This window comes from Nycticebus coucang, chromosome 5, assembly GCF_027406575.1.
Source record: "Nycticebus coucang isolate mNycCou1 chromosome 5, mNycCou1.pri, whole genome shotgun sequence".
Lineage (NCBI taxonomy): Eukaryota > Metazoa > Chordata > Mammalia > Primates > Lorisidae > Nycticebus > Nycticebus coucang.
The window spans coordinates 84,952,031-84,966,244 of record NC_069784.1 but is presented as its reverse complement, the minus strand read 5'-3'; the positions used below and the strand labels follow the sequence as shown (position 1 = coordinate 84,966,244).

Here is a 14,214-nt window from a genome sequence, read left to right as displayed (position 1 = left end):
TATTAATGGCTCATTTTTTTTACTTAATTTTTTAATTTTAATTTTATTTATTTTATTATTAAATCATAGCTGTGTACATTAATGAGATCATGGGGCACCATACACTGATAATGGCTCATATTATTTACCATTGTGCTGTGATTGGAGCCTTATGTATTTTGGATAGTTAACATTTTGAAAAAAATGCACATAATTACTTTAGTATTACCCAATTTTGATACTGCCCACAGTATCATAATTTTCTGTGTACACTGCCCACTCTGTGCTTTCTTGGTGACTATTAAAGTTGGCCTTGCCCAGGGCTTTTAAAATGACAAGAATTCTTAATGTTTATATGTAGTTTTAATCTGACCATTATTCTTAAGTGCATAATTTTCTTTGACACAATAGAAGAATGATTACTTTAAACATTGTTTATCATTGGGCTCTCATTAGAATATTTGACAAGAGAAAATAACTGCTTGTAATTACTAGAATTTCCAATTATTAAAAACAATTTTACTCTTTCCATAGGTTAAGGATTATAGATCTTTTGAATTGATTTAAAAAAATAATTTTTTCCAAGCTTTTGTTTATTTTCTGACTCGACCTTCTTTTTTCATAAAACTACTGCAATTTGACTGTACTGTTTGACCTTACTTTCTCAGAATTGTATGGTTTTGAAACCTGGCTCTGCAGCTTACTGATTTTAAACAAGTTTAACTTCTGTGTGTTTTAGCATACTCATCTGTAAAATAGAGACAGTAATTTGTTTCATAAAATTAGTGAGGAGGCCAGATGTGATGGCTCACGCCTGTAATCCTAGCACTCTAGAAGGCTGAGGCAGGTGGATTGCTTGAGTTCACAGGTTCAAGACCAGCCTGAGCCAAGAGTGAGACCTAGTGTCTACCAAAAAAGAAAAACTGAGGCAAGAGGATCGCTTGAGCCCACGGTTGGAGGTTGCTTTGAGCCGTGATGCTTTAGCGCTCTACCCAGGGTGATAGCTAGAGACGGTGTCTCCAAAAAAAAAAAAAAATTAAAGTGAGGATTAAACAATAAGCTATATGTTAAATGTTTAGAATAGTGTGGCGTGTCATGACACCATTAGCTCCTACTGTTTTTGCTGATTCCGTGGACTTTATAGAACAATTTGATTTGGTACTGAAGTACTCATATTTTTTTTCATTGTCTGAAAAGATTGATGAGCTTTTAATAAAAACTGCTTTTCTTTATTCTACTTTGCTTGCTCCCTCTCAAACAGTGTAGAAATGAATCAGCTCTCTGATTTGGAAATGTGAGTAGGAGTCTTCTTTTGGTGCCTGGTGTAATACACCTAGCAAGAAAACTCTGAATTTGGAAAGTTAGAAGTTTTGGTGTTAATTTTCACCCTAATCCCTGGGCGGTGCCTGTGGTTCAGTGGGTAGGGCCCTGGCCCCATATACTGAGGGTGGTAGGTTCGAACTTGGCCCTGGCCAAACTGCAACAAAAAATAAAAAACATTTTTTTACACCCCAATCCCTGTTAACCATGAACTCTCAGCCCCATTTTCTAGGGGCAACAATGATAGCCCCACTCTGTCTACCTAAGAAGTGATTATGACAAGCAAAGAGAGAAATGCATGTAAACGTGCTTACTAAATACACTATCTAGGAGTTTGAGTCCAACAAAGTAAAACAAGCTAAACATGCTGTAGAAATTCTTTCAGTTAGCAGATATTTATAGAGCATTAACTTTGTGCTACATGCTGCTTCTAAGTGATGGATCACATTTTTGAGTGCATGTAACTTTCTTAGTAAGTTGCATGTACCTAATAGAGAAAAGCACAAAGGAACAGAACAAATTGTTTGTAATTATATCATCCAAAGATGATCAAACATTTTGGTGTATGCACCCGTGGGGATGATTTTAATGTAAGAATTTATATAAATTTCCCCTGAGCAGTGCTTTTACTGCATCCCGTAAGTGTTGGTAAGTCGTGTTTTCATTTTCATTCGTCTTTGAGTATTTTCTGATTTCTCTGTATGGTATTTAATTTCCACAATTTTGTGATACTTCTAACGGTTTTCCTTTTGTTATTGATTTTTAATGTTATCTTGTGGTCAGAGAAGGTACTTAGTGTGATATCTGTCTTTTAAAATACGTGTGACTTAATTTGTGGCCTGACATATGGTTTATCCTGAAGTGTCCCGTATGCACTTAAGAATGCTACTGTTGTGTAGCACATGCATCTGTTAGATCTAGGTGGTTGATTATTCTAAGCCCTCTGTTTCCTTCGTTTTGGTTGTTCTATCCATTTGGGGGGTGGGTAATGAATTCTTCAACTATTATTACAGTGCCGTTTCTCCCTTCAGTTTTGTTTTTGCATCATATACAATATTTTGATGCTCATTAGGTGCATAAATGTTTATAATTGTTATATCTTTTTGCTATATTGAACCTTTCACTAATATGTCATATTCTTTATTTCTTGTAGGATTTTTTTTATTTAAAGTCTTATTTTGGGCTGGGAGAGGTGGCTTACACCTGGAATCTGAGCACTTGGGAAGGCCTGGATATGTATGAGTATTGCTTTAGGCCAGGAGTTTGAGACCAGTCTGGGCAACAGTGTATTGAGACCGCTACAAAAAAAAATGAAACAATTAGCTGAGTGTGGTGGTACTCACCTATAGTCTAGCTACTTGGGAGTCTAAGGTGGGAGGATTACTTGAGCCCAGGAGTTGGAGGCTACAGTGGCTGATTGCACTCCGTACTCTAGCTTGAGCAACAGAACATGATCCTGTTTTTTTAAAACAAAAAACAGGCAGGGCGCTGTGGCTCATGCCTATAATCCTAGCATTCTGGGAGGCCAAGATGGGTGGATTGCCTGAGCTTATAGGTTTAAGACCAGCTGGAGCCAACAGTGAGACTCCGTCTCTAAAAATAGCTGGGCGTTGTGGCAAGTGCCTGTAGTCTCAGCTACTTGGGAGCCTGATGCAAGAGAATTGCTTGAGCCCAAGAGTTTAAGGTTGCTGTGAGCTATGACGCCATAGCACTCTACAGAGGGCAACAAAGTGAGACTCTGTCTCAAATAAATAAAAAATAAATAAAAATAAAAAAATAATAAAGTCTCCCTCTGTTACCTGGGCTACAGTGCCATGGCATCAACCTAGCTCACAGCAACCTCAAACTCCTGGGTTCAACCAATCCTCCTGCCTTAGCCACTTGAGTAGCTGAGACTATAGGTGTAGGTATGCACCACCATGCCAGGCTAATTTTTCTATTTTTGTAGAGATAGGGGTTCTCATTCTTGCTCAAGCTGGCCTTGAACCCCTGGCCTCAAGCGATCCTCCTGCCTTGGCCTCTTAACATTATAGGACATGGCCTCCCAGAGTGCTAGGATTACAGGCAGGAGCTACTGTGCCTGGCCAGTTTTATTTATGAGAAAACTAAAAAGCTAGAAGAGGTAACTGACTTCCCTAAAGCCACATAACTAGCTGGTGGGAGATCACGTGTTGGGCCCAAATCTGTCTGCCAGATTCTCGTTAACCGCTCTGTACTGCCTCTTGTAATTAAATAAAACACATTATGATAAATATTAAAATGGCTAGTGGAAAGTGATGTGGGAGCAAGGGGAGGGAGTAAACAGCTCTGTTGTTTTGGAATTTGGGAAAATGTTTCTGGCAGAGTAGGCGATAAGAGATAGATCTTAAAAGGTAAGTGGGAAAAGGTCATTCTGTTTCCGGGGGCAAAGCAGATGTAAAAGCATGGAGGTGTTCAGTATGTCATAAAGATTTGAATGTGATTGGTACTTAGGACTAAGTCAGCTATTTTAAGAATATTTTTTCCTGTAAATCATTTGGTAAACCCTGAAGGTTTTTTTTTTTTTTTTGAGACAGAGTCTCACTGTCACTCTCAGTAGAGTGCTGTGGCGTCACAGCTCATAGCAACCTCAAACTCTTGGGCTTAAGTGAATCTCTTGCCTCAGTCTCCCAAGTAGCTGGGACTACAGGTGACTGCCATGATGCCCAGCTATTTTTTTTTTTTTTTTTTTGGTCATTCTTTTTTAGCAGGCCCAGGCCGGGTTCGAACCCAACAGCACCAGTGTATGTGGCTGGTGCCCTAACCACTGAGTAATGGGCGCTGAGCCAATACTGAAGGTTTTTAAATATGGTCAGTGACATGGTCAGTTTGACTTTTGTGGACATTGTGTGAAGAATGGTTTGGTGGGTGGAATAGGAAGTAGCAATTGCTGGGTGGGGAAAAACTAGAAGCAGGGAGTCCATTTCAGAGGCTTATTCCTTTGGTATGGTAGGATGTATGGTAATGGCTGGAATGGAAAGAGAATTCTCGGATAGGTTGGGCTATCTATGGAATATAAGTACTGAGGAGAAAATGAGAGTGGAGTGTAGATTTTGCATTGGCACTCATTTCTGTCATTACTTATTTCTTGCCCTGTTAAAAATTGTTTGATGATTGGCCCCTAATTATTATCAGTGTTGGGAATAAGTATAAGGAAAAGAATGGGGATGAACATTTTACAAAAATTCTTTTTAGTTTTTGAGACATAGCCCTACTCTGTTGTCATTGGTGTCATCATAGCTGTCTGCAGCCTCACTGCCTCAGCCTCTCAGGTAGCTGGGACTGCAGGTGCTTGCTACTGTGCCTGGCTAATTTTGTAATTTTTTTAGGTATGGAGTTTTGCTATGTTGCTCAGGCTAGTATCAACTCCTGGGCTCATGAGATCCTCTTGCCCTGGATTGCCTTTTAAAAGAATTTCCTATTGTTACCAGATTTTATTGATGACAAATGTTGTTATACTGTTTCATCATTACATTGTTTCACTGAATGATATTGTTTATTGTTTTGAAAGGATTTCCTTTACATTTGGAATTGTGTTTGTGTTACTATGGATGAAGGAGTTTGTAGATTCCAAATCTTTTTGGCTGTAGATCTTGTTTGATTAGGTCTAGTAGTTGTTGATTCTAGTGTTCACCGTTTCTGTACTAGGTACAGCAGATAACACAAAGATGAATGCAATATAAACATAGTCTTGTTTTGGTAGTTTACAACCTGCGTGGAGTTGGAGTACTAAGATTAGGTAAGTGCATGAATTAGTATATCAGGAACATAAAGAAAGTGTAAGAGAAGTAAGAACAAGTGTGTGGAGGTTAGCTTGATAAAGTATTTACATCTAATTGGAGATGATAGTGAGGATCTGTAGGTCAAATAAGGTTTTGCAGAGAGGTGGATTTTGACAAGACTTTTAAGGATGAGGGAGACTTTAATGGGTAGATGGAGGAAAGAGGGGAAAAGAAGAAATAGCATGAATATGGGGCTTGTTCAAAGTATAAACCAGATCAATTTGAGCCAGTGTTCATAGTGTGGTAAAATGTGAGAAAAGGCTAAAAAGTAGATTTAAGTCCTGGAGAACTTTGTATGCCCAGCTGAAGAGTTCGTATATGATTTTGTTGGCAGTGTATTTGGACAGTTTAGCAAATGTCTTTGCAAGTATACTATATGCAAGTCACAGCATCTTACAGAATGAGGAAGAACATAGATTAAGATACAGGGGCATGGTGGTATGTGCCTGTAGTCCCTGCTACCAGGGAGGCTGAATTGAGGAGGTGGGGGTGGGAGTTGCTTGAGCTCAGGTGTTTGAAGTTGCTGTGAGCAACATTGTGCTCTAACCCTGGCAACAGAACAAGGAAAATAAGAAACAGGGAATAATGGCCCAAACCATGGTGGTTGCAGTAGAAGGCAAAGAACATGCTGCTCAGGTAGAATCTTTTTTATTTTTTAAGTTTGATTGTAGTAAAATATATGTAACAGTGACTTTAACCGTTTTTAAGTGTACAATTCAATGGCATTAATTGTATTGGCAAAGTTAATAGCCATTACTACTATTTGTTTTCAAAACACTTTTTTCAATTTCAAAATATTAAGGCAGTACAAATGTTTTTGGTTACATGGATCACTTTTGCAATACTTAAGGGGCAGCTGTAGGTGTGCCCATCACCCAGGTAGTGTTCATTGTACCCGTAAGATGGATGCTTGCCCCTCCCGTCCTTCCCCATTTCCCCTGTTTGATTTCCACTGAATTTTACATTTCCTGTGCACATGTCTGCTCGTCAGTTAATTATTATTAATAATTTTATAATACATGTTTGTTTTTTCAATCTTGAGATGCTTCACTTAGGAAAATGGTCTGTGTTCCGTCTTGTTGCAAAAGGTATTAATCCTTCTTTACGGTTGAGTAGTACTCGATGGTGTACATATACTGCATTGTATTAATCCACTCATGAATTGAGGGGCACTTGGGTTGATTGTACATCTTTGCAATTGTTGATTGTGCTGCAATAAACATTTGGGTGCAGGTATCTCTTTTGATAGACTTTTCCTTTGAGTAGATACCCAGTAGTGGGATTGCTGGATCTAATTGTTGGTCTGCTTTTCCAAAACTTTTTGCTTCCAGTGTTCTCCCTCTAATTTATCCCCTGAGTTTGCCAGGTCTAGATGTTTTATATACATAGAATCATACAGTACATGTCCTTTTGTGTCTGGGTTATTTTACTTAGCATGTTTTGAGAGTTCATGTTATAGCATGTATCAGAACTTCATTCTTTTTATGGATGAAAAATAGTCCATTGTAAGGTATACCACATTTTACAAACAGGCTGTTTCTACCCTTTAGTTATTATGAAAAATGCTATAGTGAACATTGCATATGCAGGTATCTATTTGTCAGTTCTTTTAAGTGTATTCCTAGGAGTAAAATTGCTGGGCAATATGGTAATTCTGTTTAGGTTTTTGAGGAACCACCAAAACCGTTTTCATTAGTGGTTCCTCATTTTATATTCCTACCAGCATTGTACCACAATTCCAATTTCTGCACATTCTCTCTAGTACTTGTTATTTTACTTTCTTTGTAATTAGGACCATCTTTGTAGGTTTGAAGTGGTATCATTACGGTTTTGGTTTTTTCATTTCCCTAATGGCGAGTGATTTTTTGAGCATCTTTTCATGTGCTTTTTGGCCACTTACGTATCTTTGGAGAAATGTCTGTTCAAATTATCCAGTTTTTAATTGGGTTTGTCTTTTTCTTGTCGAATTGTAGTTCTTTATGTATTCTGAATATGAATCCTTTATTTCTCCCATTCTGTAGGTTGTCTGTTACTGTCTTGATAATATTCTTTGAACCAAAATCCAAATGCTTTTAATTTTGGTGGGTTAGTTTATTTTTTCTTTAAAAAATATTATTATTATTATTTTTAGAGACAGGGTTTTTCTCTATGGCCATGGCTGAAGTGCAGTCGCATGATCGAGCCCACTGTAACCTCAAACTCCAGGGCTCATGCAATACTCTTGTCTCAGCCTCCCATGTAGTTGGGATTACAGGTGCGTGCCACCACACACACTGGGCTTATTTTTTTTTTTTTTTTTTGTAGAGACAGAGTCTCACTTTATGGCCCTCGGTAGAGTGCCGTGGCTTATTTTTAAGTATTTGTAGAGGCAGGGTCTATGTTGTCCTGGCTGGTTGTGAACTCCTGGCCCCAGTGATTTTCCCACCTCAGCCTCCCAAAGTGCTGACATTATAGGTGTGAGCCACTGTGCCCAGCCAGTTTTAATTAAGGTGTGATGATAATACATACCTGCAGGGTGTTTGAGAGGTCTACATGAAATGAAGCAACAAATTATTGACTACCTTCTGTTCGCCAGTTGTTCTTTGCAGTGGAATGTGGGGTGAACAATACAGATAGAATCACTTTCTCTTGACCCTTACATTAGGGGTGGGTGGGATGGATACACTGCATACAAACAGAAATACCACATGGTGACAATTTGCTATTAAGAAAAGTGGAGTGTTCTTAGAAGGTCTTCCTGAGAAGGTGACTTCAAATTAAGAGTTGGGTGACAAAAGGTAGCCAGTCATTTAAATTTCTGATTTGGTGAGAAAAGTATATGCTAGGGAACAATTGTGTACGAAGCTTTTTTTTTCCTTCTTTTTTTTTTTTTTTTTTTTTTTGTAGAGACAGAGTCTCACTTTATCGCCCTCCGTAGAGTGCCATGGCGTCGCATAGCTCACAGCAACCTCCAACTCCTGGGCCTAGGCAATTCTCTTGCCCGCCACAATGCCTGGCTATTTTTTTGTTGCAGTTTGGCTGGGGCTGGGTTTGAACCCGCCACCCTCGGTATATGGGGCTGGCACCCTACCCACTGAGCCACAGGCGCTGCCCATGTACAGAAGCTTTTAAGGCAGGAGAGAGTTCCAGGAACAGACAAGAACAAAGAGGGAGGGATGTGGCTAGTGAGGAGGATAGCTTGGGGTGAAACCAGAGGGAGAGAGAAGTGGGACTCATATCATGTCTGTGAAATAGGAAGCTAGTAAAGAAATATTCTCCCATGTCTTAATGAGATAAAAAATTTTTTGGTCAGCTTGAATATATATCCTTTTAGAATATATTACAGTGTTCATTTATTAATTTAATTGGATATTTAAAAATTGCACACCATAAAGCACCTTAAAGTTGTATCTCCTTACATTTCGTTATGTTCACAATTTCTCCTGTATTCTTTGTCATTAGCAGAGCTCCTGTTGAGTTATCTGTTTTTTTTTTTTTTTTAATGGATGTTCGATTTGCATTTGTTTGGGATATAGCACTTTAAGATTTTTTTTTTTTAAAGGTAGGATCTCACTCTGTCACCTGGGCTAGAGTGCAGCGGAGTCATCAAAGCATCTGGGCTTGGCGCTGGTAGCTCACTGAGTAGGGCGCCAGCCACATACACTGAGGCTGGCGGGTTCAAGCCTGGCCTGGGCCTGATAAACAACAATGACAATTCCAACCAAGAAAAAAAAATAGTAGGGTGTTGTGGCAGGCACCTGTAGTCCTAGCTACTTGGGAGGCTGAGGCAAGAGAATTGCTTAAGCCCAAGAGTTTGAGGTTGCTATAACACCAGGGCACTCTACCTCGGGAGACATAGTGGGACTCTGTGTCCAAAAAAAAAAAAATTGTGGTAACAGGGTAGTTGGATTTCTTACATGGTGGCTTTGGAACGTTCTATAATGTGTCTAATCCTTTTACTTACCTGACATGTCGTTTAAGGACTGAAGATTTATAGACTTTTTTAAATATGCTGAAAATATTTATTAGAATTAGCCAGTTGGACTCAGTTTAGATGATCGCAGTTTTGTTGGCAACATTTAAAACATAGTCAGGAGTCAGTCAAATGTATGCCTTCTTTCCATCAGGGCTGATGTGTGTGCTGATTTTACTCAGACCAGTGTCATGGAGCTTGTTGGGGCTGATGCTCGTTAGCCTTGAAATTCACAGTTCACACAAATGTGGTATATTCTTCTTGATGGCCCACTCAGTGGTGGAAGAACTTGATGAGATGCTGGTATAATGATAGGGCTTTTTTTTTTTTCCTAGGGTCATTCTTCCTAGGATATTTGAGTGACCTGCAGGGCTACCTTGTCTTGGGCAACTACCAGGTGGATGACATGCAGGGTTTTGAGTTGTTATTTTTGGTTTTTGTGGTTGTGAATGCCTTTTAGCATTGGCTTCTTGGCTTTCAAAGCCTTTGCTTGCATGTTTGGCTTTGGGATCGGCAGGGGTTTCCTACTTTGCTTTTGATGTCATGTTCTTGGAAAGGTAGGTTTTTACTTCAAAACTTAAATTTTTTTTAAACTTGGTATCTCCAAACCAAGTGATCATGGTAAATTTAATAAAGCAATGTGTATTATTTTGGCTTTGTTTTAATTTCTTTTTAATTGAACTGCAAATTTTTCTTGGGAACTAAAATAATAGCTTTGTCACGACTCTTAGGTAAACTTGTCTGAGATTCTTATGGGTTTGGGAGATTTTTCCATTTTAACATAAAAATGTTTCATGTTTGAAGAATATCATTTTCGCTTAGCTTCCTTAATAAACCATATTTTAACTGTTTTTTGCTTTTTGTTTCTCCTGTAGCAGAAGGGAAGGGGAAGAGAATTTCTCAGAAATTACTGATTGTATGTGACTTTTGGGGTACAAGTCAGGTTTTTACATTTTCAATGAGTTAAGTCATATGAAAAATGAATTTTCCATACAGATCATTTGTTCTAAATGACAGAAAATTTAACCTATCTTGTAATTTTTTTTAAAGGTTATTTGAATAGGCAATACTTTTATGTTCCTGTAAAATACTAGCATGATAATGAAGATGATTATGATATTAACTGGTTTTATCTTCACTGTGAAAGATGGTTTAATTCATGTTATTTTTCTTTCTTGACAGAGCAAATTCGATTAAAGAATATCAGAAAAGTATATGGAAGGTGTATGTGGTATCGTTTACGGTTATTAAAACCCCAGCCAAATATTATTCCTACAGTAAAGTAAGTAATGAATTTTAATTAAAAAACAAACATACTTAGTGCTTATTCTTTGCGAGATGTCATACAAAATTTGGTGAAATGAAAAAGATGTTGTGTCTATAAAGAAATTGTAGCCTGTGTGTAGTAGGAGTAAGAAATAATTAGTAAATTTGAGAGCTGTCTGAACAGAGTGGTTTAGAAGTTCAAAGGAAGGAGGGTGTACTTCTGAGTGGGAGGAGAGCAATTGGTTAAATCTTGAGGAAGACCTTGTGCACCTTGTGTCAGAATTTAAATTTTATCTAAAAGGGACCTGGGGAATCTCTAGCCAGGTATTGGGGCAGGTGCCTATAGTCCCAGCTACTCTGGAGGCTGAGGCAAGAGGGCCAGAGGATCGCTTGAATCCAAGAGTTTGAGGTTGCTGTGAGTTATGGTGACACCGTGGCACTCTGTCCAGGGCGACAGAGTGAGGCTCTGTCTCAAAAAAAAAAAATAAAAAAAGAGTGCTGGGGAATCTGGCCATCAAGTGGCTTTCATGCTTGTAATCCTAGCATTCTGGGAGGCCATGGCGGGAGGATCCCTTGAGCTCAGGAGTTCTAGACCAGCCTGAGCAGGAGTAGCACAACCTCTATTAAAAATATAAAAACTAGCCGGGCATTGTGGCGGGCTTCTGTGGTACTTGCCAGGCTGAGGCAGGAGGATCACTTGAACCCAGGGGTTTGAGGTTGCTATGAGTTGGGCTGATGCCCCAGTACTCTTGCCTGGGGTAACAGAGGAAGGCTCTGTCTCAAAAAAACAAAATCGAAAAAACCCAGTATTAAGGAATCTATAAAAGATTTCAAAAGTAGGGAGGTCACCTGGGATCAGGTTTGTAATTTGTGGTGATAACGTTTATTGAACACATACTGCTGTGCTGGCTTTGGCAGCACATATGATAAATTGGGAGGAACACATACTGCTTACCAGGTTGTAAGGGTTTATATGTTATCTGATTTTATGTTAATTTTTATGTAAACTGATTTACTTCAAATATGGATTAAGGGATGTTTAAGTAAGAAAGATAAAGTAGATACTGAGATGTTTTTGCTTTTTCTCAGATGAGGAAACTGAGGCAAAGAAAATGAGGTATAATTTGACTGAGGTCATGTAGCTAGAAGTGGTGAAGTAGCAACCTACTTTTGGCAGGCTTGTCTGCTTAAAGAGGCCATTAGTATGTTAAATGGGAGTGGGCAAGCCTGTTGGATTTGGTGAGGCTGTGAAGCATGCTGGTTAGGAGGCTTTGGACCTTTATTTACCTGAAGCCATCAATTTAGAGGTAAAAGATGAAACTGATAGGAAGTGAGAGTATTGCCATTATTGGATGACTATATTTTGTGAATTACCTACATTTATCTAGAGTAGATAGGAAGAGAAGACCTAGCAAAGGAAATTAGAGCCAGTTATTTTTGGTGATAGTTTTCAGCGTATCTGTGTGATTTCAGGGCATTTAAATAGTTTTTGTGAGGTTTGACTTTGCCTAGGTATTTTCTTTGTAGGGAGAGGGGAAGTTTATTTAGCTTTGATGTCAAGAGTTCTTTAATAATGTGAAATGAAAGGCAAAGTTAGTCTTGATGAGAGTAGTTTTATATTCACTGTTTATTCTTTGCTGTTGGTTCTCATTTTAAATTAAACTTTCATTAAATAGCAAGACAAATATAATCTCTACTCTGTATCCATGGGTTTTGCCTGGGCAGATTCAACCAACTGTGGATCAAAAATACTTTTGGGAAAAACAATACAGTGATAAATGATAATATAAATTTTAAAATACAGTGTAACGATTATTTACATAGCATTTACATTGTTTTAGGTATCGTAAGTTATCTATAGATGATTAAGGTATACGGGAAAATAAGCAAATAGTACAACATTTTGTATTGGGACTTAAGTGTCTGTAGGGTCCAGGAACCAACCTCCTATGAATACTGAGGGACAACTGCATTTTTGATCTCCCAGTCATTTTTTTTTCCTAGCTTTGTTCAACACTGAGGTATCTGAACCTCAGTTTTAAGAAAAATAAAAACTTCACGAAGTTCTTTTCAGTGGTTAATAAACTGATTTACTAAAAATATAGATTAAGGGATGTTTAAGTAAGAAAGATTAAGTAGATACTGAGAACAATTTAGATAAGGTCATGTGAAACCATTACAATTTTTTTGCTACTTAATCTTGAAGTATTCTTTCAAAACAATTGGTGGGGTGGTCAGTTGTGTAATGCTTCTTTTCTCACAGCATCCCTGAAATTAAGGTGTGTAATTTCTAGACGTTTCTTCCAAAATGACATTTAAAATATGTTTAAAGAAAAAATGGAAGTCTTCACAAGTCAATTATTGAAGCTATGTGTAGAGAAAATGCTTATCTTTTTGGAGGAACCAAGTATGCTTTTTAAAAGGAGAGCACAGTGCATGATGTGGTATTATGTTTCCACCTTTGCTTTGCCTCTCGGAAAACTAGAGTGTAGTTTTATTGGTTGTAATTTTCATCTCCATATAAAACATATCCTAGGTGTTCTGTTCCCTTTCTCTTGTTTGGTTTGAAATCTTACTTTTGTAGTTTTCCTTTGCATTTTTTTTTTTTTTTTAAAGACAGTCTCATTTTGTCGCCCTCTGTAGAGTACCATGGTGTTGTCATAGCTCACAGCAACCTTAAACTCTTGGACTTAAGTGATCCTTTTGCCTCCGTCTCCTGAGTAGCTGAGACTACAGGCCCCTGCCACAATGCCCGGCTGTTTTTAAGAGACAAGGTCTCGCTCTTGTTCAGGCTGGTCTCAAACCCATGAGCTCAGGCAGTCTATCCACCTAGGCCTTCCAGAGTGCTAGGATTACAGGCCTGAGACACCATGCTGTCCTTCACTTGTATTTTTTCTTTGTTTTGTGAGCTTTGTTTGTTTTTTGAAGGAGTCAACAAAACAATGGAGGAATAAAGTGTATTTTCAAGTTTAAAAAATTTTTTTAGCACATTGAGAAACCCTGGGTTTGAGTTAAACATTTGCTGTTCTAAATTATCTTCATTATTTATTCAATAAGTAGTTATTGTGTGCTTACTATGCGTCAGACATCATTACCAGGTATTTGATATACTTAACAAAATAGACATGACTCAGTGACTTGCAGTTTTGGGGAATACTGGCAAGTAAACACGTAATGATAATAGAGTTTGTAAGGTCTGCGAGAGGGGTGCCAGCCCTTATAAGGTCCAAGGTCTCCTAACTGGCCCAAGGAGGTTAGGAGGTCAAAGCTAGGAGCTGAGATTTGGGTAAGTGTTTCTAATAATAGCACATAGCTCAAGTGTATCAATTGTTTAGTACCTGTTAGGCACTTTCTAAATACTTTATTTACCTAACCTCATTGAATTCTCAAATCCATACTGAAAGCTGGAGGTATAGAAGGTTAAGCAACTTGCCAGGTGTGGTGGCTTATGGCTGTAATACTACCGCTGAGGCAGGAGGATTGCTTGAGCTCAGGAGTGCAAGACCAGCTTGAGTAACATAGTGAGACCCTAATCTCTATAAAAAAAAATGTTTTAAAAAATTAGCTAGGCGGGCGGTGCCTGTGGCTCAGTCGGTAGGGCGCCGGCCCCATATACCGAGGGTGGCGGGTTCAAACCCGGCCCCGGCCAAACTGCAACCAAAAAAAAAAAAATAGCCGGGCGTTGTGGCGGGTGCCTGTAGTCCCAGCTACTCCGGAGGCTGAGGCAGGAGAATCGCTTGAGCCCAGGAGTTGGAGGTTGCTGTGAGCTGTGTGAGGCCACGGCACTCTACCGAGGGCCATAAAGTGAGACTCTGTCTCTACAAAAAAAAAAAATATTAGCTAGGCATGGTGGTGTGTGTCTGTAGCCTATCTCCTCACCTCAGCCCAGGAGTTTGA

At 38.7% G+C, this 14,214-nt stretch overlaps 1 protein-coding gene across 2 annotated transcripts in view; it reads left to right on the top strand.

Moving 5' to 3' along the window:
• The window catches only part of SEC63 (SEC63 homolog, protein translocation regulator), a 73,419-nt gene that overhangs the window by 4,209 nt on the left and 54,996 nt on the right, over positions 1–14,214 (top strand). For both annotated transcript variants that reach the window (XM_053591356.1, XM_053591357.1), the window contains exon 2: positions 10,234–10,333. In XM_053591356.1, the coding sequence (XP_053447331.1) occupies positions 10,234–10,333 (100 nt within the window). The remainder of the gene's footprint in view (positions 1–10,233; positions 10,334–14,214) is intronic.